This window comes from Glandiceps talaboti, chromosome 23 (assembly GCF_964340395.1).
Source record: "Glandiceps talaboti chromosome 23, keGlaTala1.1, whole genome shotgun sequence".
Classification (NCBI taxonomy): Eukaryota; Metazoa; Hemichordata; class Enteropneusta; family Spengelidae; genus Glandiceps; species Glandiceps talaboti.
In genome coordinates, this window is record NC_135571.1 from 8,718,022 (window position 1) to 8,744,378 (window position 26,357).

The 26,357-nt window shown below is 36.0% G+C and overlaps 1 protein-coding gene across 1 annotated transcript in view; it reads right to left on the reverse strand.

The window, feature by feature from the left end:
• Window positions 1-26,357, reverse strand: part of LOC144452687 (uncharacterized) — a 68,319-nt gene that overhangs the window by 32,577 nt on the left and 9,385 nt on the right. The window contains exons 14-44 of the mRNA XM_078143831.1: window positions 25,830-26,102; window positions 25,009-25,281; window positions 24,596-24,877; window positions 23,627-23,884; window positions 22,458-22,736; window positions 21,809-22,069; window positions 20,856-21,137; window positions 19,552-19,806; window positions 18,796-19,086; window positions 17,984-18,241; window positions 17,201-17,467; window positions 16,818-17,072; window positions 15,753-16,052; window positions 15,239-15,493; window positions 14,379-14,657; window positions 13,390-13,632; window positions 12,777-13,049; window positions 11,962-12,228; window positions 10,652-10,936; window positions 10,064-10,324; window positions 9,288-9,578; window positions 8,271-8,528; window positions 7,095-7,379; window positions 6,349-6,627; window positions 5,363-5,641; window positions 4,944-5,213; window positions 3,887-4,177; window positions 3,025-3,288; window positions 2,354-2,641; window positions 1,706-1,999; window positions 819-1,088 (exon numbers count right to left, since the gene is read on the reverse strand). Coding sequence (XP_077999957.1) covers window positions 819-1,088; window positions 1,706-1,999; window positions 2,354-2,641; window positions 3,025-3,288; window positions 3,887-4,177; window positions 4,944-5,213; window positions 5,363-5,641; window positions 6,349-6,627; window positions 7,095-7,379; window positions 8,271-8,528; window positions 9,288-9,578; window positions 10,064-10,324; window positions 10,652-10,936; window positions 11,962-12,228; window positions 12,777-13,049; window positions 13,390-13,632; window positions 14,379-14,657; window positions 15,239-15,493; window positions 15,753-16,052; window positions 16,818-17,072; window positions 17,201-17,467; window positions 17,984-18,241; window positions 18,796-19,086; window positions 19,552-19,806; window positions 20,856-21,137; window positions 21,809-22,069; window positions 22,458-22,736; window positions 23,627-23,884; window positions 24,596-24,877; window positions 25,009-25,281; window positions 25,830-26,102 — 8,466 coding nt within the window. The remainder of the gene's footprint in view (window positions 1-818; window positions 1,089-1,705; window positions 2,000-2,353; window positions 2,642-3,024; window positions 3,289-3,886; window positions 4,178-4,943; window positions 5,214-5,362; window positions 5,642-6,348; window positions 6,628-7,094; window positions 7,380-8,270; window positions 8,529-9,287; window positions 9,579-10,063; window positions 10,325-10,651; window positions 10,937-11,961; window positions 12,229-12,776; window positions 13,050-13,389; window positions 13,633-14,378; window positions 14,658-15,238; window positions 15,494-15,752; window positions 16,053-16,817; window positions 17,073-17,200; window positions 17,468-17,983; window positions 18,242-18,795; window positions 19,087-19,551; window positions 19,807-20,855; window positions 21,138-21,808; window positions 22,070-22,457; window positions 22,737-23,626; window positions 23,885-24,595; window positions 24,878-25,008; window positions 25,282-25,829; window positions 26,103-26,357) is intronic.

The window sequence follows — 26,357 nt, forward strand, 5'->3', positions numbered from 1 at the left end:
TATCTGCACAAAGTATACAAATTATGTCTGAATATGGGTGAAATTTGCCATTAGCAAGTGGTGTCAAAGTTTCTGTAAGTGAATCAATCAAATCAATCAAATCAAACAATATATTAATGCGAGACAAGCTTTAGTTTTTAATTTGTTTTTGTGGACAATGTTCGAATTCGACTGACGAATCCTGCGACTCGAATCTAACACGATCAATGCACCGTACACCAGCCAGACGAAAATGGTCGACATGTTTGTTGACTAGCCGAGAAGTGCTAAAGGAACTTGTGAGGCAGTCCGAATAAATAGAAGGCGATTGCTAACATCAAAGTCAAACCGCGACACCTCTTCATCGAAACACCATCGAGTTTGAAATTGGCAGGCGTGCCATTTGTTTAAAAAAATACACAAAGAGGAGTTCCGAAAACAATAGGAAAACTAAAGAAAAAATGGGATCCAAGGTGACACCCGCGACTTAGCCGAATCCGCGACTTACCGAGGCGCGAGTTAGCGAGGGCCCACTGTACTGTGAATACTTTTTGATATGAAATCAATATGTATATGTATCATTTTTTAACTATTTTTCTGATTTTTTAATGATTTTTTTAATAGTTCCAGGTAAACATCTATGAATGTTAATTGGATATACGGCACTATATTTATTATCATGATAACATAATCTATTTATCCCAACATTGGTGATTTGACAATATGTTGCACATTTACTCCAAAAAACTTATAATCTCAGCTTATGCCCCTTTCATGATATTGAACATGGCATACACTTTGGACCAAGAAGAACACCAACGTCATTAAATCAGACTCACTTGTTGACTGTGTGATTGTATCAGTTGTAACGACTGTATTAACATCCTTAGTTTGTACTGTAATAGTGTACTCCTGCCCAGCTGTGAGTCCAGTAAATTCAAAGTGTCTTGGCTCTTCACCGGGTACCAGAGTAAGAGGTGCTGCATCACCATCTGATGGCGTGTACTGTACATACGAATCAGTGAAGTTGTCAGTTGGTGGGTTCCATGTAATTGTGATAGTGCTGTCGGTAACCGAAGCAATGTCAATGTGACCTGCTGTACCGGTTGCTATAAAAAAATACAAAAGAAATGTCTCAGAATGCATATTTTTGAGATGTGAGCCTTAACTGTCATCAACACTGGTGTGTCACTGGTAATCAAGTCTTCAGATTTCTAAGATAGCCACAAATATTGTTCATCAATGAGGTAGATTACACAACTGTGTGATAGCAGTGCCTCTGTTGTCTGATTCTAATCACCCTGTGATCAAGATAATGTAAACATTGGAAGTCCCAAAACACTATACTACAAGTTTATGGAATTTTTTATCTCCTTAGACTAAGACTGTAATTAAACCAACATCCATTCAATAGTTTATCACAGTTGTATCAACATGTTGTGACTATAGTTTTAGTTTGTGTCTATCTTAGTAAACTGAAGGCAATACTAGTAGAGTAATAATAATGCATAATCTTGTAAAATCAAGATGGCTGCAATGTGTATAAAAACTGTGATGGCAAATGTATCATGTTCAAAAAAGCATGGGAAGGACACAATATGTCAATATAAAAGTCATTTAACATTTCACTTGCAACAAAGATCAATCATTTTTAAAAATCTAATATCCTTCCTTATATAAAAAAATAAATTGTTGCCACCATAAGGTATCGAGGTGATTTTATTACTTGTTGTGATGGTTGAAGTTTGTGGGTCACTTCTCCTGACATCTTCTCCACTTCCAGCAACTGTTACCACGGTGATTGTGTAATCGGTTCCGGGTATCAAACTGGTGAAAGACACCATTGTGGTGCCCTTCTCTACCATGATAGGTTGGTCTGGTGATCCAATTAGTGGTGTATATGTCACTTCGTATGTCAGGAAATTGTCAGATTCTGGAGCTACCCATGATACTGTCATTGTAGTTGTAGTCAATGCTGTTACGGCGATTGCACCTGGTTGAGGTGGTTTGGTGCTTAGACCTGATTGAACAAAAAAAGATGACATGGTATTTTAAAAGCTTAGACTTGATTGGACGAAAGAAAGATATGGTAGTTACAAGCTTAGACCTGATTGGACAAAAAAAAGATGATATGGTAGTTTAAAAGCTTAGACCTGATTGGACGAAAGAAAGATATGGTAGTTACAAGCTTAGACCTGATTGGACAAAAAAAAGATGATATGGTAGTTTAAAAGCTTAGACCTGATTGGACGAAAGAAAGATGATATGGTAGTATGTACGCTATCAGTGTATGTACTTCGTTTTGTGTAATTTGTAACAATAAATTAAGCTACAAATATGAAATTTTTAAAAAAGTCAGATGAAAAGAATGTACCTGTTGTTACTCTGACTGATTCCTTGGCACTCAACATCTTGTTAGAGTTGTCATCACCCTTGACAGCTGCAACACTGATGATGTAGTCAGTTTCTGGGTCCAAGTCATTAAGGGTGACCATAAGTGGTGAAGTCTTAGATACAGTAATGGGTGATGGTGTAGCCCTCTCAGGTACTGGGTTGTAGCATATTTCATAAGAATCGTAATCTCCAGTCGCACTCTGCCAGCTCATGATCACAGTTACATCAGTTACTGCAACAATACTCGCTGGTCCTGGTGGCAAAGGTACTGCAAAAGAAAACACACACAATGTATCAGTCAGAGGTCATGGCTTAGAGTCAAAGGTCATAAGGTCATTAATCTGATTAAAAAATGATGGGTCATTTGAATCATAGTATTTCACTGAGTCAGACAGACATATTGCATGTCAACAATGAAAATTTCAACTCAAAGTCAACAAATTTCTTGGAAGTGAATCCAAAACATTTGCTGACATCTTGAATTTAGGATTTAGCTTCAAACAATCTTTTAAATCGGGGAGTATTAATTTTCATTTGCAACTCCGAACCAAGAGTCCATAAACATTCACTCTTGCATACTAAACATAACTGTTTTAAAGCAGAACATTAGACAGAAATCACCCCTATGGATAGTGGTATAACCAGACCTACCTGTTCTTGTCTGTGCATAGTTTGAGATAGGAGTAGCAGCCCCGATCGTTGTCACAACAACAGTATACAAAACACCAGGGGTAAGGTCTTCATAAAGTTTCTCACGGACACCACTTCTAGAGATGATATTGTTGGCATTTTTGCCATCATCTCCTGTCAAACTTAATGAATATTGGTTAAAGTCACTGGTGACCTCGGTCCATCTGACCTTCAATATAGTGGATGTGACCTCTACAATCTGAACTTCACCTTCTCCAGCAGAACCTAATAAAAATAAGAAAATACATAAATTAAACTTCAGTGGTTGTATGATACACATGTACATTTAAAGCAAGCACTTTTTTGACTGTTGACAAACTTGATGCGTCATGTCATGATTATTCACTCTGTTCCAACTAAAATTTGCCTGTTTTGAAAGATGTCTCAGTTTTATGTAAAATTTCACACATAAAGTGTTTGATGACACAGGAATGAATGCACCCCTACCAGTTATGTAATTTGTTACTGCATACTTATTTCTCATAATCTGTAATTCCTGTCACACCTCATTCCTTCACCACAACCTCCATACTGTTAATCCACCATATTTTGCTATTTGTGTTATTGTAATTTGTTAAGGTCAAAGTTCAATTCAACTGCAGGTTTCTGAAAACACCTTGAAACACCATAATGCTGAGTGTGCTCACACATAAACTCACCAGTGTTATACACATGAATACGAAGTAGAGATCTGTAGGTTTCTGAATGAGGGTTTAGAATTCTGAAGAAAACTGCAGGTAAGCCTACAATTTGAATTGACCTTTCACCCTTATCTGCATTAAATCTGTTTCTATGTTAATTTGGCTGTGTGTGTCTCATTTACCTGTTGTGAATGTAGTCGTTGCTGGAGCACTTTCAGATGTTCCTGTAGTGGATCTGATGGTGACCAGATACTCAGTATCTGGTTGTAGACCCATTAGTTTGACTTCAGGACAGGCATCATTGGGGAGAATAATCTCAATAACTTCTGGGTTTCCGGTTCCCGCTCCTGATGCTTGGGGTTCTACCATAATCCTCAGGTTGTCATAGTTACCGGTGGATGGGGATGTGAATGTCAGTGTTGCACCGGATGAACCAATGTCAGACACTGTTAAGTCAGTTGGTGCGAAGGGTTCTGAAGATATAAATAGATAATGGTGTTTCATTATTCTTTTTTTTTAAATTATGCAAACTTTTGAAAAATTTGTGTAGATTTATAGAAGAGATAAGACATAAACATTGATAGTTAATAGTTTGCATGCCTCCATATGTTCCCAATATCTTTCATTCTATCTCATCTCAAGTAGTTTAATATACACCTTTGCTAATTCCGCCACTATGAAATCACTTCAGGGACTCCACTGGAAACAAGTCTTTAACTCACAGTAATTCAACAACTTGTACTAGTTTTTTTTCTGTATAAATTTTTTTGAATCTATTCTGTCCATTTTGTTGATTTACTGAAATGACCTAATGTAATGTAATGTGATGTGATGTGATGTGATGTGATGTGATGTGATGTGATGTGATGTAATCTAATGTAATGTAATGTAATAGTTAACCTGTCTAGTGCAAATGTAGTCTGTAGAGTTATTATCAGTAATTCAACAACTTGTGTATATATTGTACGGTATGTTCGGTCCATTTTGTTGATTTACTGAAATTATCTAATCTAATCTAATCTAATCTAATCTAATCTAATCTAATAGTTAACCTGTACCTAAATGTACCTCGTGCAAATGTAGTCTGTGTAGTTATTGGTAATTCAAAACTTTGTACTAGCTTTATTTTGAATATCTATGTTCTGTCCTTTTTGTTGATTGATTGAAATAATCTAATCTAATCTAATCTAACCTAACCTAATCTAATCTAATCTAATCTTACAGTTAATCTGTACCTACCTAGTGCGAATGTAGTCTGGCCAATCTCTTGTCTGGTCTGTGCCTGGTCATCTTGTACAATGAATACAGTCAGAAGGTACTGTGTTCCTGGCGTCAATGATTGAAGTGAAACGCCTGGATTACCACTTTTACCGACTTCAACAGGAGACTGTAGACTGCCATCAGTGGGTGTGTATGTGAACTCGTAATTGGTAAATGAACCACCTTGTGGTATCCAACTCACATCGAGTGAGTCTGCAGCAGTCTTAACGACAGTGATTACAGTAGTAGCTGAAAATAACAAATTTAAAAACAAACATCAAGTTCATGACTTTGGATTTTTTTATCAACTCTGTAATGTACAAAAGGTGTACAAACACCAAATTATACAGAAATAAAATTTAAAAAAAAATGCAATTAATTATTAAATAAATTCTTACTTGTTGCCTGAGTGGTGACACTTGCTTGACTAATCATTAAATCGTCACCACTACCGATTCTTGTAACGATAGATATCGTATGAGCAGTCACAGGGTGTAAATCGTACAATGTATATGTCAATTCTTCTCCTCTATTGACAGTTCCAGCTACGACATCACCCCTGGTGGTGGAATATGATATCTCATATAGGTCAAAGTTACCAGTGGAAGCAATCCATGTAAATGACATTATTGATTGAGTAACCTTGGTAACATCAATAGCTCCTGGTCTGCTGGGTCCTACAACAAACAAATTAACAAAATACATGTTGTCATTTTCCAGGTATTTCAGAGTCCCCAGGATAATATTGATCTCTGTGCAGTGAACTCTCGAGGAGTTTCTCATTGTACATAAACTAATTTGTTATTGGGTTTGCTATAAATGACAGAAACTCACCATAAAGTAATTTTGAATTTCTTATAAATGAGGAATGATAAGTGACATGTGTTGGAATTGAACCCACGTCCTGCTGCCACCAATGTAGTGGAATTGGGGGTGTCGCCCCAAAACCCGGCTAAACGATGACCTCTGGCTCTCTAATAATTTCTAGACATACTAAAAGTACAGCAGCCAACACTGTTAGTGTGAACTCTTGTCCCTCAAAAACACGATCTAAGGATGGGGTCCACAGGAAAAACAGACAATGCTGATGAGTCAACCAAACAGTGCAAAGGTAGGATGGAGACTGCTGTGTCGAACAGGGAACCACCCCTCAGGACCAGGATCACATGATCTGTCTGTGGGCCACCCACCCCTCATGTGGTCACAATGTGCCACACATGGCCTGCTTCAACCAAAGGCAACCCACAGACCAGATCAGTCACTGAGGGCACTATCTCGATTTCACGACAATACTATAATAGCAATTTGTATTACACTTGTTAGAAATTAAATTAACCATCTTCATTCTCATTTCAAAATGTATGAAAAGTGAATATAGACTTACTTGTACGTTGTACGACACTGTCAGTTTCACCTGTTGAAACTGAGGCACCAGTGTAGACTGTTACAGAGATTGTGTATAGTGTACCGGGTATCAGGGAAGTGAAATCATGATTTGTTGTTCCAGATGTAACAAGAATTTGGTGGGTATTCACTATTGTAACACCTTGAGATACTCTCACGCTATAATACACAGCTGAGGGGTCCTGAGATGCTCCCCAACTGAAACTAATATAGGTATCCTCAACTCGGTCGATATTAATCTCAGCTGCTGCAGGTGGTTCTGAAGATTAAAGGAAAGTGAAAGTAAGTTAGACACTTGATACTGGTTCACTTGCTACATTCTTTTCAGTTTTGTCTCACTTATATGCACAGAGTTCACCAACTACCGAAAGGTTTTACACAATTTCTCATTTTTTTTGTGAAATTTCAATCTACATATCCCAACAAACTAGTTTCGAATATCATCAAAATGATGTTGTATTTTATGATGGGTCAGAGGTCAAAAGCTACAAAGCAAACCACTGATAGAAAGATAATACTTGATATTCAGATAAGAAGCACTTTTATAAGGTTTATTCTGATTGGTTAGAAAACAAAGGAAACAAGCATATCTATTGGTTGCATTGTTAATGAGTGATAAAGTATGTTTTCCAATCAGTGGCAACCTTATAAGAGCTTCACACTGCCTCTTGATATTGGTGAGAGGTGAAGGGTGAGAGGTGAAGGGTCAAAAAATAAACAACAAACCTGTGGTAGCTTCAGCCATGAGTTCATCACTGCTAACTCTATAGTTACCACTGCCACTGACTGTCGACACAAAGATGGTGTATTTCGTTTCAGGGATGAGTCCTTCTAGAACAACTTGAGGGTTAGCTTGCGGTACAACATAGCTTGGTGATTCAGTCTCACCATTGGCTGGATAGTAGGTCACTTGGTAGGAATCAAAGAATCCATCTGTCGGTGCATCCCAAGTCAGTCGAAGACTTCTAGAAGCAACCAACTGAACTTCCAAGTTGCTAGGCCCATAAGGAACTGTAAATAAAACAAGGAGGAATTAGGTTTTTGTTTAATGACACGAGTTTATAAAAGCTAACACACTGGAATGAAAATAACACATAAAACCATTGTATACCAGTATAATTAATGTCGATACATGCCTTTAACGGCACTGACTGGTTTTGAAAAATTGGCGTTGAACTGAACATTGTTAAAATGGTCATATGAATGACAAATAGATATTTTGATTTTTTTAATTCTTGAGACAACTCTACCAAGCTTTCCTACTTGAAATATAACGTGAACCAGCATCATTCAAATATGTCTAAAATTGTAACTCAATACATTGCAAAAAGCTTAAAGAGTGTAAAAAGTTTGTTTTTGTACGTACAATCATAAACCCTACATGAAAGGGAATTGTAGGGTCTATGATACATTACAAACACTTTACACATTTTTAATATTTTGCAATTTATTTCATCACAATTATGTATATGTTGTATCACAGTTTATTTCAGTACATAAACATAGTAGAGCTGTGATATGAATAAAAATTCAGAAATAAATACTAATTTAACATCCATATGGCCACTTTAATCCTCTTATGTCAAAATTTGGTAACACATACACATGACAAAGTTGAGCATGTAAAAAAATAATTTTTTTTATATTTGAATTTAAAATCTTTGATGTTTTTTCCCTTCTTTTTTAAGAGATCTGAGTTGGATATATTTTACAGCTCTGATGTCAAAATAACGTCAGATGTTTAGAAATGAGGCTGTTAGCTTATTAGTGTTTTAGAAACTTACATTGGTATTTGAGACTGCACATACAAAATTTCCATTATTTTTTTTTAACAAGTTGGATTGGAACTTGAAGTTGTGCATGTAATAGGTCTAATGGTTGCATATAGAAAATACGACTCACTTGTGAATTGTCTGATAGTATTTACTACATCAGTAGTGCCTGAAGCTGTAATCGTAAACGTGTACTCTCGTCCTGCGATGAGATTACTGAATGTCTTCTGGAGTGTATATATTGTTATAGTTGTCACATTATTTTCTGGGCCAACAAGTCCGTACTCAATGGTATAGTTAACAGAAGAGCCACTGACACGCTCCCATTCCAATGTTATTCTGTCGTGTGTTACTTCAGTCACCGTGATTTCACCCTCTGCTCTTGCAGCTGTATGGAAAGTGAGAACATACATGTAAAGGTAAAATGTGTCTCAGAAACTCATTTCCCTCACACTCAAAGCTCTTAAAATCTTATGATAGCTTTCTTGTTGTTAGTCCTTTTGAAAGAATAAATATCAAATATGAGTTTCATCATTTCAGGAAAATCGACAATCTGCTATTTTCCCAATGATTTAAACACAGTCATTGGCGGCCATATTGGATGGTGGCCATATTGGATTCTAAAATGGAGTAATTTTGATATAATTTTGACTTCTATTACAAAAGTTTGTCTTTGTGTGGCGACTCTTCATTTTCTTTCTTGATTTGAACTAAGAATGGATACAAATAGTTTTAGCTTCAATCTATCATAGTAAACTGATACCTCAGTTGCCAGAGTAGTAGTTTCTATCTATCATAGTAAACTGATACCTCAGTTGCCAGAGTAGTAGTTTCTATTTATCATAGTAAACTGATACCTCAGTTGCCAGAGTAATAGTTTCTATCTATCATAGTAAACTGATACCTCAGTTGCCAGAGTAGTAATTTCTATCTATCTTAGTAAACTGATATCTCAGTTGCCAGAGAAGTAGTTCTATCTATCTTAGTAAACTGATATCTCAGTTGCCAGAGTAGTAATTTCTATCTATCTTAATAGTAAACTGATATCTCAGTTGCCAGAGTAGTAATTTCTATCTATCTCAGTAAACTGATATCTCAGTTGCCAGAGAATTAACATATCAGCATTTATCCAAAAAAAAACCCAAACCTGTTATTTGTGTTGCAACTGCCACTGATGTACTCTCCTTCCTAAAAGCACCAGAGCCAGAGACAGTTTTTACAGAGATGGTGTAGAGAGTAGATGAATCAAGTCCGTTAATTCTGACGGTTTTCTCCTTTACAGCATTTACTATGATTGGCTGTGGTGTAGATCCTGCTGTTGGGGTATACTCAACAAGGAAGTGATCATATATAGAGTTGTCAGATGGCGCTGTCCAGCTGACTTCGATGAAACTTGAACCAAAGTCATCAACTGTCACAGATGCAGGTTTAGATGGATCTGATGAAATAAAAAGTTAAGGGTTTAGTTACAAACTACCTCTTATAGCTATCATCCTAAAATTATACCTGATCTTTAGGTCCATTTGCACATAAGGAACAACTAAAATGGCTTCTTGTACGTGTACACAATGTACCAGTCTGGAAATTAGTACAAATATGTAGTGACTAAAATGCCTTCTTGTACATAAAAAATCACCAATTGCACACACTTTAAGTTTAAGTTATGACCCAAGGTATTTAAATATATAGAATCAATTTCTGTGGATTTCTTTTCAACAAAGTCTAAAATAAGTATAATATTTCAAATAATGAAGTTCAGCAAAGGCTCATTCAATCCTTCTACATAATTTACGCAGTTTATTACGATTTTACAATATTCAAGCAAATATTTACATTATTATTCCCTTATCCTAGTTTACATAATTAAAATAGTTTCACTTCTGTCTGCTTTACAGTGAAAGATATTCCAATCAAAAAACTCACTTGTCCTGGTTTTCACAGAATCAATTTCAGTGGCTGTACCACTAGCTACAACACTTAAAGCCAGGCTGTATTCTTGACCTGGGGTCAATCCTACAATGTTTTGAGTCAGCTGGGTTTGAAGAATTCCTGTAATTGGAGAGGCTGGTGAGCCATCGTTGGGGTCATAGGTCAATGTGTAAGTGTCAAAGGTCGTGGTCTGTGCCGCCCACTGCACAAAGATGAAGTTGCTTGTTGTGGTAATGATGCGCATCACAGTTGCCTCTGTAAATATAAAAAGAACATAAACAATGTATTAAATATAATAAATAATATAAAATAAGATGTTCTTGTATATTTAGTAATTTGCCAGAGGTCGAAAAGAAAGAAAATTTACATATCAATATTGATATTACGGACACTGGTAAAATTATATTATTCTCCAATACTTTTCTCCATTCGGCCAGAAAATACTCGTGACCTAAGGGTTGTCACTAGTAGTGACAAAGGCCCCTTAGGTTACTCATATTTTCCTTGACTGAACAAACAAAACTATTGGGGAATAACATCCAATTATCATTATATTACACTTGTATATATAAATAAACCTACTTGTAGCTTGTCGAGTGCTTCTTGCATCACTCTTCATCAAATTGTCTCCAGAACCAGAAACCGTAATGACATCAAGAGCATATGTAGTGTCTTCAGTAAGACTATCTATGGTGTAAGTTTCAGTTTCCTTTGGTACTTTGGCAGCCACAGTGGGTTTAGATGCACCATCAGCCATGTAAGCAATTTCAAATCCATCATAGTCAGTGACAAGTGGTGTATCCCATGAGATAGTAATACTTGTAGATGTTGCCGACAGGAAATATATATTCTGTGTTCGCAGGGGAACTGAAAGAGAAAGAAATTTTGGCAATCAAGATTTTGTCCACTTTTATTTGTATTTATTTAAATTTTTATTTATAAAATTTATAACAATTTATAAAAACCTTGTCCATTCTGGTTTTTAATCTAGCTATAACTATGAAAATATATATTCAGTGTTCACAGGGGAATGGAATAAGTAAAGGAGAATATGTATTCTACGGTTGATTATATCAACAACACAAAACTGATAGAAAAATACACATTCAGTGTTTGAAAGAGAACGAACTTTGTGTAAAAAAATATTAGCTGTCAACATTTCTTACTGTATGGTTACTTAAATTGGCTACAATTAATTGATGGGAAATATCTATTTTGCACAAAAAATGGATGAAAACAAATCAGTATTTTATTTTATTTCATTTCCCAATGCTTTTAATTTTTAAATTACTATTGTTCAGATCTTTTGAATATTTTTATAATAGAAAGGGTGATATAAAAAATAAATAAATGTTAAATGTTGTACTCTATGTTTACACAGTTAGCTGATAGAAAGACGTACTTTGTATTCAGGAATTATTCGGATGTAAACAAAAACACAAACAAATGCCGGTGATTAGATTATTTACTTAACACATGGCATATCATTCTATCAGGTAGCTGTGCAAGCATAGAGTACAATCTCTAATTAACATGCACAAATAGGGAACTTGCAATCCAGACTGAGCATGCTCAGATGCAAAGGACTATGGGATTATCTGTGGTTATCGTAATACCTAATCTGGAGCTACTGATAAAATAAACCTCCCACAATGGTCAGGGTAACTATGAACTGATTATTTGTGGTTGCAAATGGAACATTATTGTTTACAATGCTAATTGATAAGTATTTATTATCACATTTCCCATGATGCCACATTCAACATGGCGGATTTGCAAGTTCCCTATTTTTTAATTATTGTGTTTTCAGTGAATATATTGTTGGTTGTCTCATCAAAAAAATAATACTCTAGCTACAGCTAGTGTAGTTTGAACAAAACAAAAAAACTTACTAGTCCTCTGTTCAATTGATTGCTCAGTAATATCACCATTACTGCCTGTTACTTTAACAGAAATAGTGTAAAGACGACCAGCGTAGAGCCCATCAAACTCATGAAGTGTGGGGTTCCCAACTGCTATTGTAACAGCCTTTGTATCAGCACCAGCAGACGCAATCACAACATAGTTCTCAGCTGTTACATCTGTTGTTGGTCCCCATGTAATAGAGACAGCATGTTCACTGTAGTCAACAACAGCAATCTCCCCTGGTTGCAAAGCAACTGTAAGAAAACATGTGAAACCTCAAAGTTAGATAATGTGGCTGAAAGTGATTGTAATTAATTATGCAAATTGTCACATATATATGCAAGCCTTTCATAAACTGTAGACATTACAAATTGCCTAATTTATATAAAAACATTCATAAGTTCTAGATACATACAAATTGCCTCATTGTTTTTGATTGGCTAGATAATGTGAGTAAATTCACAATACAAATTGCCTAATTGATATGCAAAAGTTCTAGATACATACAAATTGCCTCATTGTTTTTGATTGGTTAGATAATGTGAGTAAATTCACAATGCAAATTACCTAATTGATATGCAAAAGTTCTAGATACAGACAAATTGCCTCATTGTTTTTGATTGGTTAATTGTGTATTCAAACCATTGAAGCAGTACACATTGTTGACATTTTGTGAATGGAAGTCATCAGGTGTAAACAGAAGGTTTAGTTTCACTTTTGAAAAATTTCAACAATGTGTAGTCTTTACAATGTTTTATATTCCAATTCTTAAACATATTGTGAATATTAAAAATATGATTACCAGTTGCTGCTGAGTCAGTTTGAGCCTCACTTCGCACCCCATTAACTCTTGTGTAAACCATAATCACGTATGTTGCCCCTGGTTGAAGTCCGGTGATGCTGAATGATAGAGTCTGGTCATCAACACTTCCAGCCAACGTGTCTGGAATAGTAGCAGTATTGTAGACGATATCATATCCATCAACGTCACCAGTTGCAAGAACCCAGGATATTGGTATAACAGTTGGTGTTATATTAGTGACATCTACAGTCACAGCTCCAGGTTGCATTGGTTCTGTTAAGAAAATGAACATAGTGTGTTAAGTTTATATCTTGAAGCACATTCTCAAGGCAGGACAGTTTTTTTTTTAAAACCCTTCTCCCCCAAGAAGTATAGGACTTATAAAGGTCATGCTACAGGTGAAGAAGTCACTCTCAGTCCTAGGCTAGACAAGTTTTCTCATCCAATTCTGTTAACAGCAAGTGATAGTTACTCATATTTCAGTGAACAGACAAGTTCTGGTACATTTTAAAAGCAGCAACACCCCCCCCCCCCCAACAAAGTAAATAAGCAAATGACAAAACAAAATAAGCCTGTGCCCCTCAAGTTACTTAGTACAAAATAAACCACTTACTAGTTCTCTGTGATTTTGTGTATTTGACATCAGTGTTATCTGCTGGTGAGATAACGATCTCATACAGTCTGCCTGGGACAAGACCTGTAAATGTGTATTCTGTTGACACTGTGAAAATTGGAGTGATTTGTGAATCATACTGGATGAGGTACCCAACAGTTTGTTCTTGATACGGACCCCATAGTATTTGGATTGTGGTGGTGGTCACATCTTGTATAATGATCTCACCAGGTTGGATGGCATCTATTGTGAACAGAGAAATAAAAACATGTCAGAACAACAACAACAACAACAACAACAACAACAACTATCTTAACAACTTCAGCAGCATCAACATTTTTGTCCTATGATTTCATCAGGTTAGATGGCATCTATTGCGAAGTGAATAGAGAAATTAAGACTCAAGAAAGAACAGCAACTACAACAACAACAACAACAACAACAACAACAACAATAGCAGAATCAATATTGTTGTTCTATGATTTCACCAGGCTACATGGCATCTATTTTGAACAGAGAAACAACAACAACAACAACATATAACTTAACAACAGTAGCATCAGCATTTCAACATTAGAAAGGCCACATACTGGGCTGATAGTTTAAGTAATTCTCAGTATCTGAAATAACATTTCATGCTAGAGGGTCAAAATAGAACAAAAAAGGTTGACTTATTCTCATGAGCACCTATGATAATACATCTGAAGCGGGTGGAGCAGAAGTTACGGTGTTGACCAAGAATGTTCATTATTTTGTGATCTATGTAGGCAGTAATATTCTGTATCAGTACCAAGAATTGAGAGAATACTTTTAAAGTTGATATGAAATATCTCGGAAGCAAATTCCAAATTCCTAAAATAGCCATTAATAGGACATCCTTGATGACACCGATGAGATTTAGGATTAACTTCTAAAACATCTTTTGACTTTGTGAGGAGGAATTTTTCTAAGCAAAATTTACATGTTTATAGCATATCAAAGTATCTTACCAGTAGTAACATCAACACTTGTTGGTGTGCTCTTCACCTCGTCATTACCACTTCCAATCTTGGACACAACAAATACAGTGTATGTTGTTGAATGGTCGAGTCCTTCAATAGTCAGCTGATTTGTTCCTGCTTCAACTACTTGCACGAAATGATCAACGTCGCTTGGATCACGATAAGAAACTTCATAGTTATCGAAATCACCAAGTGGTGAAGTCCATACAACAGTGATACTTGTTGTTGTAGTAGCACCAACAGCAATGTTAGATGGAGCTTGTGGTCCTGTAAGACAGCAATGTAGAGGTGTGATACAAACTCAAACAAAAGTGATTTTGTGAGATAATATTTCTACATAAAAACACCCTATTGTGACTTCGACTAGTTGGTTAAAAATATGTGTAAAATGTTTGTTATTGTACGTACAATAACAAACTTTTTACACGGTTTACATCTTTTTGCAATTAATAGAGTAACAAACAAGTATTTGGTATTTGTTATTTCACATTGTTTTTTCAAAGTAGAAAAACATACTAAAGTTGTTTTATCAATAGGGAACTTGCAATCCAGACTGAGCATGCTCAGACGCAAAGGACTATGGGATTATCTGAGGTTATCGTATTACCTAATCTGGAGATATTGATAAAATAAACCCCCCACAATGGTCAGGGTGACTATGAATTGATTATTTGTGGTTACAAACAATGTAACAATATTGTTCATAATACTAATTGACTGTATTTATTATCACATTTCCCATGATGCAACATTCAACATGGCGGGTTTGCAAGTTCCCTATTAAAACCCCCAAATAAATACCCAATTCTCATCCATATGGCCACTTTAAGTTTTAAAAGAGGACTTACTTGTTCTTTGATTAAAGCTCTCAGTAATAGCAGTTCCTGTAATTTGCACTGTAATTGAATACATGGTTCCTGGAGTCAGGTTTTCAAATTTATGTTTTGGAGATTCTCCAATATCCAAGGTAATGAAACGTGGTGGTTCGTTTGCATTGGCTGCAATGACAACATATCCAGAGCCTTCTGAGCTTGGTCCCCATACTATGTCAATAGTTGTGGTAGTCACATCTAGCACAACTACGTTGGCTGGTGCCAAGGCAGCTGAGAAAAATAAAGTGAACAAAATTGGTAAATATATCTTTTAAAGTTACTGTAAAGTATTGATTTGAATTATAATACTACAAAATATGTATACATTTGTTAATTTGTTCATTTTGATATTGTTCGTAGGGTTAGGCCATGGACAAGACAAGTTCCATTGAACTATTTCCATGGTCCACATCAGATCCCCCCCCCTCCCCCATATCGTCACCACCATCACCCCCCCCCCCCCACCCCCATAAAAATTATCTCCCATTACCTGTTGAGCCTGTCAGAGTGAATGGATCACTAGTCATGGCATCATTACCACTACCAGCAGAAGTCTGTACTTTGATGGAATACTCAGTATCTGGATCTAAACCGTCAATAGTGAAATCCAAGGGTAGTGGGGTGCTTTCATCGGCTGCAATCTCCCCTGCGAGGATAGCCTCATTCACATCTCTACCATAGAAGATTTCATACTTGTCAAAGTTACCGGTTGCAGAACCAGTAATAGATAAATCAATGGAAGTCTCTGTCTCATTGCCTGCAATGATTACTCCAGCTGGACTAGTAGGCTCTGAAATTAAAGGAAAAACAGTAGATTATTATCAAAACTTTGACCATTAAAAGTTGAAGATTTCATTTTGTTTCAGCTTTCTAAAGTTCTTGAGCAAGGTAAGAACAATAAAATGACTAACACTGAAGTAAAACACTTTCTCTATGTGCTACACTCATTTATAGCATTCATATCAAGTGTAAAAGTATACTGTTTGAATTGGTTTATTTACAAGCTTAGCATGTGGCCTTTCTAATGTGGTCAATTAGCAAATGAAACAGTATACTTTTACACTTGATATGGATGCTAAAAATGATTGTGGTACATACAGAAAACGCCTTACTTTGGTGTTATGGGTTATACTACTTGTAAACCAAACTGTATCACTTGGTACCTGGTATGATGTGATTATTTGAGGTGACAGCAAAGTATATTAAGTTGTGTACCAGTTTGGGTCTTTGTAGAGAGGTGAATAGGGAAAGTATACTGGGTTGAACCATTCTGTGCAAAGAGTAATAACTGCAAAGCACATTGGTGATTGGCTTGACTGGGCTGTACCATTTTGGGTCTTTGTAGGGAGGTTATTTGAAAAAGTAGAACTGATTGTACCACTCTAGGTCTTTGCACAGGGAGATTAATTGAGAATTTTAATTTAAAAGAATAATGGGTTGAACCATTTTGTACAAAGGGTATTAACTGCAAATCACATTGGGGGTAACCTGACTGTGTAAAGGTACTCTTAAAATGTGTTGTTTTATAATATTTTTCTTGATAATGCAAACTTACTTGTCCTCTGTTCTAGTGTTCCTTCTTCTGAACTTCCAAGCACGGTCACAGTAATAGTGTATAAGACACCAGAGTCTAGGTTATTGAAGGTGTTTTCTATTGTCAATAAGGGGAAATAGCTAATTCCTGACACAGCTGGGTTGATTGATACCAAATACCCTGTTGCACCAGAACTACTCTGAGCTACACCCCACATAACAGATATAGAGTTTGTAGTAACACCTGTCAATGCCACTTCTGCTGTTGGGATGGTTGCTATGGATGAGAGGAGAAAAGAAATGACATTGTTAGCCAAGTTGTAACCAAGTTCTTTTGTTCCAAATACAACAAGTAATACTGAAGTAAAGCAAATTTCTGCGTTTACAGTGTTGTCTATTATTTACCTGTTGTTCCGACAACTGATGAGAAATCACTCTTCTGAGTTCCACTCTTTGAGGCGACTTCTATTGTATATCTTGTACTTGGTATAAGGTTGGTAATGGTATAGTTGGTTTTACTAGCATCTAACAAACTGGCAAACTGTCTCTGTAAACCTTCCACTGCATAGTACACTTCATAGTTACTGAATTCACCAGTTGATGGTTCCCATTTGATTGACAAAGAGGTTGGCGTTTGTTTTTCCACGGTAATCGCACCTGGTACATTTGGTTCTGAAAGTAATAACACACATTGACACATAACAATCTGTACTCGAGTTGTTTCAGATTTTAAGTGGCCATATAGATGAGGATTTGGTATTTATTTTGGATTTTTAATTTACAAAACAATTTTATTATGGCTTCCTACTTGAAAAATTAATGTGAAACAACATTGACTAAGTCTGTGTTTGTAACTCAATACATTGCAAAAAACTAAAACGGGTATAAAAAGTTTGTCATTGTACGTATAATAACAAACACTTTGAACATTTATTATGCTATTTATTGAGTTACAAAAAAGGACTTAGAATATGTTGTTGAAGGAAGCCCTGATAAAAAAAAAAACTTATTAAATCCAAAATCTAAAATAACTACTCAGTCCTCACCCATACGGCCACTTTAAACAGGAATGCAATACAAGGAAAAATATCACCTAGGTAACGTTTTTTAATTAACTTTGTGTGCTGAGTCATTTCATATTACATAAATTTCACTTGATTCCTTTGAAACTCTTGTAAGAGTACTTACTTGTTCTGGCTTGGACAGTATTGCCAAGATTTGGTCCAGCTATTTGTACAGTAATAGTATACTCTCTACCAGGTGTCAATCCGGTGAAGTCATATGACACAATATCTAGACCACGGTAGATCGGGTATGAACCGCCCTCTTGAGGTGATAACAAGAGAACATAGCCTTGAGCCGTTGGATCTTGTGTAGCTCCCCATAGTATAGAAATACTGTTGATGTCAACTTCAACTACCTGTATCTGACCAGCTGGGATAATTTCTGTACGAAAAAAAAAATCAAAATTGAAACGTTACTTTCTCAAACAAGTCTTCACTGATCACATACCCCAACTATGGGTATATTTACATAAATGTAAGAATTATGTTTGCAATAATTTGACAAGCCATCAAATATTTTGAATTGATATCGGTTTTATATATATATATATAATTAATCTCTCAGTAGGCTGGTATTTCTGATAGCTAGTTTTTCTCAAGTGGCCACATACTATCTTGATTACAGGGTGATCATATCCACACAACTGAGGCACTGCTACCACCCACTTGTGTAATCTACTACATTGAAGAACAACTATTGAATTTGTGACTGTTAATAGTAGAGGAAACCTCACTTTCCACTGCAGTGTATCCAACCACCTATCCATCGATGCATACCTACATACACATACACACACAGGCAGGCACACAGACACACATGTACGTGTGTACGCATGCATATATTGTTGTTACATAGCTTCTAGTCGTAGTACTATTTTCCAAACTTGTGGAATATTTGTAGATGTTTGTTCAGCCTGCTAGAGACATCAAACTAACCTGTTGTTGTCGTTACCGAGGAACGTTCACTCCTTATATAGGCATCTGCTGGTCCAATACGTGTAACGATATGAATAGAATATTCGGTATTAGGCTTCAGATCTGTGATTGTAGTGGTGTACTCTGAGGTGCCTACATCATTGTTAATTACTCCTACATCTAGGATTGAACCATCTGCCATTTCAAGAGATATTTCAAAGACATCAAAATCTCCAGCTGTAGAATTCCAGGTTATTTCCACGGATGTCCTTTCGGCACTCAGAACTTCAATAGGACCTGGTGGTCGTGGTTCTGGAATTAACATCAAATGTAAGTCAAATTATGAAACATGTAGAACTTTAAGGGACTACGGTTCTGATTAAAAACTAGCCAATAAGAAATGACGTCATATCAAATTGGTATACTTTAAAAAGTAATGTTCTTGCTGATTGGCTTATAGTGAAAAAATAATTCAGAGATATCCAATCACAAATGCCGTCATATCACTGTCTTGTAAATGTAATTTTCTTGCTGATAGGCTTATAGCAAAAATTAATTCAGAGCTATCTAATCACAAATGCCGTCATATCAAATTAATACACTGTCTTGTAAATGTAATGTTCTTACGGATTGGCTTACAGCAAAAATTAATTCAAGACTGAACAATCAGAAATGACATCATATCAAATCAATACGCTTGTAAATGCAATATTCCTGCTGATTGACTTACAGTGAAAATTTGTTAAAGACTGACCAATCAAAAATGATGTAACTTACTGGTTGTGACAGTGATAGTTTTTGCTGTGTTTGGTCCAGCCAGCTGATTAGAGATGGTGTACTCTCTGCCAGAAACTAGGTTGGTAAAAGTCTTCCTTATAACATCCTTTTGTAGGAAGTCAACAGGGTTGCCATCCTCTGGTGAGATTGACACAAGATATCCAGATACAGCATCACGTTTACTTTCTCCCAACAGGACGGTAATACTAGAAGTGGTCGTTTCAAACACCACAATATCACCTTCTGGAATCACAGCTAAAATAATAATTTTGAGAAAAAAATTATTTTTTAAATAAAAGATTCTAGATAATTCTGGAAGTAGTCACAGTAAATACCACAATTTCATCTTCTGGGATAACAGATGAAATATTTTAATTTTGAGAAAAAAAATAATAACAGCATTTTCTGAATAAGTTTATAGCATTTTATGGTTCTTGATAAAGCCAACTGCTGAACAAGAAAGAATAAAGTGATTTTGCTATCACGATATGTATAAATACTAACACACAATTCTACACGTTTTCCAATTAGGTTTGGCACAAAATGATCATAACTATCCTGTATCTCTGCATTTTATTACCAACAATGTATCAGATAGGTCCATTTAAGGAATTTGTGAGCTTTTCTGGTAATGAAAATCAATTGAGCTTGATGGAAAAGGAAATTATTTTCACAGAACATTAGAACCCAATGGAATAAATAAATTATTGATATCATTCCCTACCATCTAAATATACTTATTCTATCTTTCAGGCAGCTTTTGGGGATCCTTTTGGTGTGTGTGATTTTTAAATTTTGTGGTTCCGGTTTTAGAATAGGTAGGTAGGTAGGTAGGTAGGTAGGTAGGTAGATTTTTTTATTTTATTTTATACTTTTTTTACTGAGCGAGTGTCTAGTTCAGGTTTTCCAAATGGTCTCTGTGATGTTTATTTTTTTCCTATTTGATGTACAGCCATTACAGATCGGAAGAGCCATTTTATTTTGTCTTTTTAAGTCTATGTCAGTTTCCGCATCCACTACTGCTCGTGAGACTTCACAATGTTTGTGATTTAACTTTTCTCCCCTCAAATACATAAAAAAAGTTTAGGATTGGCAGTGAAAAGCTAGGTGGGTTAGGTAACCGTACCAAACAATTATTTTTTAGGCCTTATTATTAGAAATTGTGGTGTATCTTTCTTTTTCAGTACATACTTATGTCAGGTTTTCAACATAGTTATACCTTGCCTTTGTCCTTAGTGATTGTTTTACTTGTTACTTTTTACACTCCTAGTTTTGGGATTACATGACACGGCTATACAACTTACTTGTGGATTGTGTTAAAATTGTCTCTTCACTGAGGAGCACTTCACTGCCATCATACATGACCTTGGACTTGAAGGTGAATGTGTATACTGTAGCAGGTTCAAGCTCAGTAAATTCATATTCTAACAAGTCACTTGAAAGTTTCATTGCTGGTGAAGATGTCCCTTGAGGGTCAGTAGAGAAGGCCTCGTAAGAAGATACCTCACTGGCTGGAGCTACCCATGTGACAGTCACAGATGTAGGGCTGTATGCACTTGAACTTAGACTGACTGGGGGTGTTGGAACTATAAGAAAAAATACATTTGCAAATTAGTAAATTTTGTGTATGTATGTATGTATGTATGTATGTATGTATGTACATATGCATGCATGCATGTATGTATGCGTGCATGCATGCGTATGCGTGTCTATGTATGTATGTGTGTATGTATGTCTGCCCACCTATCCATCGATGCATACGTACATACACATGCACATATGCACACAGGCATATGCATATATATGTATTGTTGTTACATGTATAATGTTCCATAGATATGATTGTGAATCCCTCCATCCATCGATGTGTGCAAGGATGTCTCTAATAATATGTATGCATCAATCGATGGGTTAGGGTAGGTGGAGCGATGCACATAAATGTATCTATGGAATAATCTATTCATTTATCTATTTATTTATTTGTTTCATTTTCATAGCAAATGACCATACATATTATATCAATCAATCAATCAATCAATCAATCAATCAATCAATCAATCAATCTTTATTGTATAACAACATGCCATAGCAAGCATGGTAAAGCACACAAAAATAACATACAGAAATAAAGTGAATACAATACAATCCTTTAACCAACTGCTGGAGGACTGCATGCTTACATCAACAAGAAAAGATAAATAAATTAGATAAATATTGAACGATTTGCAGTCAATTTCTAGTGTAATTTTCTACTGACCTGTAGCTTGAATTACTTCATCTCCGACATTAGTCAACCCAGACACAGTCAAACTAATTGTGTATGTTCTTCCGGGGTACAAATTACCAAACGTGAAATCTTCCACGTCAACATTTTCAACTCTTGGGTATGTGTCGCCCTCATTTGGATCCAAACTCAGTAAATATCCTACAGCTAATGGATCAGAGGATTTTCCCCACAGAATACGAATACTGGTTGTTGTGACGGTACGGACCTCAATTGTACCAGCTGGTATGGTAGCTACAAATAAAAATACAACAATGGCAAATGAACTATCGAGAAATGAAAACAGGCACCGACTATAATTACAACCCATAACACCAAAGTAGAGCATTTTCTGTATGTACCACAATCATTTATAGCATCTATATCAAGTGTAAAAGTATACTGTTTCATTGCTATAAATACAACCCATAACACCAAAGTAGAGCATTTTCTGTATGTACCACAATCATTTATAGCATCTATATCACGTGTAAAAGTATACTGTTTCATTGCTATAAATACAACCCATAACACCAAAGTAGAGCATTTTCTGTATGTACCACAATCATTTATAGCATCTATATCAAGTGTAAAAGTATACTGTTTCATTGGTTAATTGACCAGTCACACCATTCTAGCTTACCTGTGTTGAATGTATTACTTCTTCTCTGACTCCTAACCAAGTCATCACCTGTGCCGACGGTTGTCACTATTTCAACTGTATAAGCATTTCCAGGACTTAAATCTTGGATGGTGTAGGTTGTAATGTCTGATGTGACTGTATCAACAAACACTTCAGTTCCATCTCCACTAATGTAGTAGATCTCGTAGTTATCAAACTCATCAGAAGCTGCTCCCCAATTGAAGGTAAGTTCAGTGGCATCAGCATTTGCCAGCGTGAGGACGCCTGGTTGTCTGGGAACTGCATGGTAAACCAAAGATAATTGAGTGACATGTCAATGAAGTTCACCAAGTTGTTGTTGATCACTGGTCTTAGATAAGAGTAAGGTGAATCCTCTCCCCTCCAAACAAGTTTATTTCAATTACCCCCCTTCCCCAACAAGTCTATAATAAAGATGAACTCCCCCTTGACATATCTTTTATAAAGATCATCAGTAAGCCCCTACCCTCACCTACATGTCTTTGATGCCAAAAAGTCTCCCTCCCCAATGACTGTACATGAGTACCCTCCTAACTTGGCAGTGAAGATACAGCCACCCCCCCCCCCCCCCCCGAAAGTCTTTGATGAATACACAGTAACCCCTGACAATGTTGTACAGAAAACAAAGTCCGCCTCCCCCTCCCCGTCAAGTCTGATGTATACTGAGTTGCCTCCCATGCTGTGATGACAGTTAAACCTTTTTACTTTGTGGAAAGCTAGTTGGCAAAAATGTTACAATTCAATCATTATCCTGTCTGTAATCTGGTGTTCACTCTTCCATACGGATAAAACTGAACTATGGTGTAATATACAATACCCAAGCCAAGTTATTGTCTTTGAACAGAAAATATGGATTTATATACACTGTTTGTTCCATGTCATGACAGCCCGTATCTACATTACTGGTTTCGTGGTGCTCGAAATATGAGTCAAAACGTTATAAATTGTCATTATTTTCCCATTATGCTTGAGGAGGTATAATTTTATTATTTTCTGCATTCAGCATGAAATTATTCATCACCTAAGGGTTTGTCACTATAAGTCTTGCAAAAATAGTAGTGACAAAGCCCCCTAGGTCACTTGTATTTTCCTTGGCTGAACAAAGATAAATATTGGGGACTAATATCTAATTATACTGTAAATATACTTACCTGTTCTGATTGTTTTTACAGCATTTTCCAATGCAATACCAGAGTACGACAAAGTAACGTTATATTCTTTACCGCCAGTCAGCCCTGTAAAACTGTACCTTATCACAGTATTCAACACAAAGTCTGGGTATGTCTCGCCATCATCAGCTGGGTCAAGGGTTATAAAGTACCCAGTAGCATCATCACGGGCACCCCACATAATATCAATAGAGTTTGTGGTCACAGTGTCCAGGATAATCACACCAGGTTCGATAATTGCTGCAAACAGACCAAACAATATATTGTATATCCTTCATATCACAAGTTGTATACATTATAGCCAATCACTGTAACTCTTTGATACAAGTTGTATACATTATAGCCAATCACTGTAACTCTTTGATACAAGTTATATACATTATAGCCAATCACTGTAACTCTTTGATACAAGTTATATACATTATAGCCAATCACTGTAACTCTTTGATACAAGTTGTATACATTATAGCCAATCACTGTAACTCTTTGATACAAGTTATATACATTATAGCCAATCACTGTAACTCTTTGATACAAGTTGTATACATTATAGCCAATCACTGTAACTCTTTGATACAAGTTATATACATTATAGCAAATCACTGTAACTCTTTGATACAAGTTGTATACATTATAGCAAATCACTGTAACTCTTTGATACAAGTTGTATACATTATAGCCAATCACTGTAACTCTTTGATACAAGTTATATACATTGTAGCAAATCACTGTAACTCTTTGATACAAGTTGTATACATTATAGCAAATCACTGTAACTCTTTGATACAAGTTGTATACATTATAGCCAATCACTGTAATTCTTTGATACCAGTTATATACATTGTAGCCAATCACTGTAACTCTTTGATAAAATTAATCATTCTTCAACTAATCATTCTTTTTCTTTACAGTCCATTTATTTTCAAGTTTATTTATTAAATCAATATTTACCTGATGAAGCTGTGACAGTACTTGGATCACTACGGATCTGATTAACGCCAGTACCAACAACAGTCCTGACACTGATATCATAAGATGTGTCGGGTTGCAGACCTGTCAGTTCATACGATGTAGTTAGTTTGTCAACACTACCAGCAACAGTCACAACTCCACCATTAGGAGCATATGAGATTTCATAATCAAGGTTGTAATCACCAGGTGCTGGAATCCAACCAATTTGGATTGTAGTTGGTGTCTTAGTACCAACGATTATTGCTCCGGGCATAGATGGTTCTGTAAATAGAAACAAATAAGATTCTGTGAATCAAGAATTTGCAGTGATGGCACATGATCATGTCTAAAAAATTCTAACCTCATTGAAAAGTATGTTGATTAGATTTAAAAAAAAACAAAAAAAAACTTACGTGTGAATTGAGCTATTTCTGATTCATTTCCCTTTGAACCTGGTACAACTATTTGTAACTTGATTCTGTATTCTGTTCCAATCTGTAAATTGGTGAACGTATGTTGATTGCTTTCATCGACTTGCGCTACATGTGTAAGCGTATTGCCACCTGTAACAGGCGTTGCAAAGACAGCATATGCCGTTGCATCGCTATTCTCAGTTTCACCCCATTCTATTGTCATGGTAACCTGTGTGACACTTAAGATGAAAATGTCCTCAGGCAGTACAGCATCTAAAAATGAAGATAAAAATAACTTTAAAGGACATTTCAAGTAAATTGCACACCCTGGAGTTGGTATGCTGTAGTGCACAACAGATAAACAAATAGACCTTTACAGTAAATTGCACACCCTAGTGTTGGTATGTTGCCCTATAAGACATCATGGACTACTCAATAGACCTTTCAAGTAAACTGCAATGTGCACACCCTAGAGTTGGCCTGCTGTAGTACACAACAGATCAACAAATAGTATAGTACAGAAGACTATCCAAAATTCAAACAGACCTATCACATATATATTGCACACCCTACAAATTGTAGTGTTAATTGGTATGTTGCATTATACAACATACTATCCAATACTTCTTTCAAGTAAATAGCACACCCTTTAATATCACAAAAATCGGAGAGAGAGAGAGAGAGAGAGAGAGAGAGAGAGAGCGAGAGAGAGAGAGAGAGAGAGAGAGAGAGAGAGAGAGAGAGAGAGAGAGAGAGAGAGAGAGAGAGAGAGAGAGAGAGAAGCAAAAAAAAATGTTTTTGTGGAAAAAAATTTTCCTAACCTGTAGTGTTCTGTGCTGTTGATTCTGCACTCTTTGTTAAGTCATCTCCACTACCCTTGACGCTTACAACCATGATATCATATGTAGAGTCTGTGGCCAGGTTGTCCAATGTGTATGATGTGGTGTCAACATTGTCAGCAACAATTACAGCACCACCATCTAGTGCGTAGGAAACTTCATAATAGTCAAAGTCACCCACAGCAGCAATCCATGAGAAGCTGATAGATGTTGGTTCTGTATCAGAAACAGTGATGTCACCTGGAGCATTTGGTACTAGAAAGGGGAGAACAAATGCATTTTATTAATTTTACAGAGAATACATCAAAGTGGGACAAGTTAAAGTTATAACCTTTTTACTCAAAAGCAGGGAACTTGCAAACCCACCATGTTGAATGTTGCATCATGGGGAAAGGGGATAATAAATACTAATCAATTACTATTGTAAACAATATTGATACATTGTTTGTAACCACAAATAATCAATTCATAGTCATCCTGACCATTGTGGAAGGTTTATTTTATTGGTAG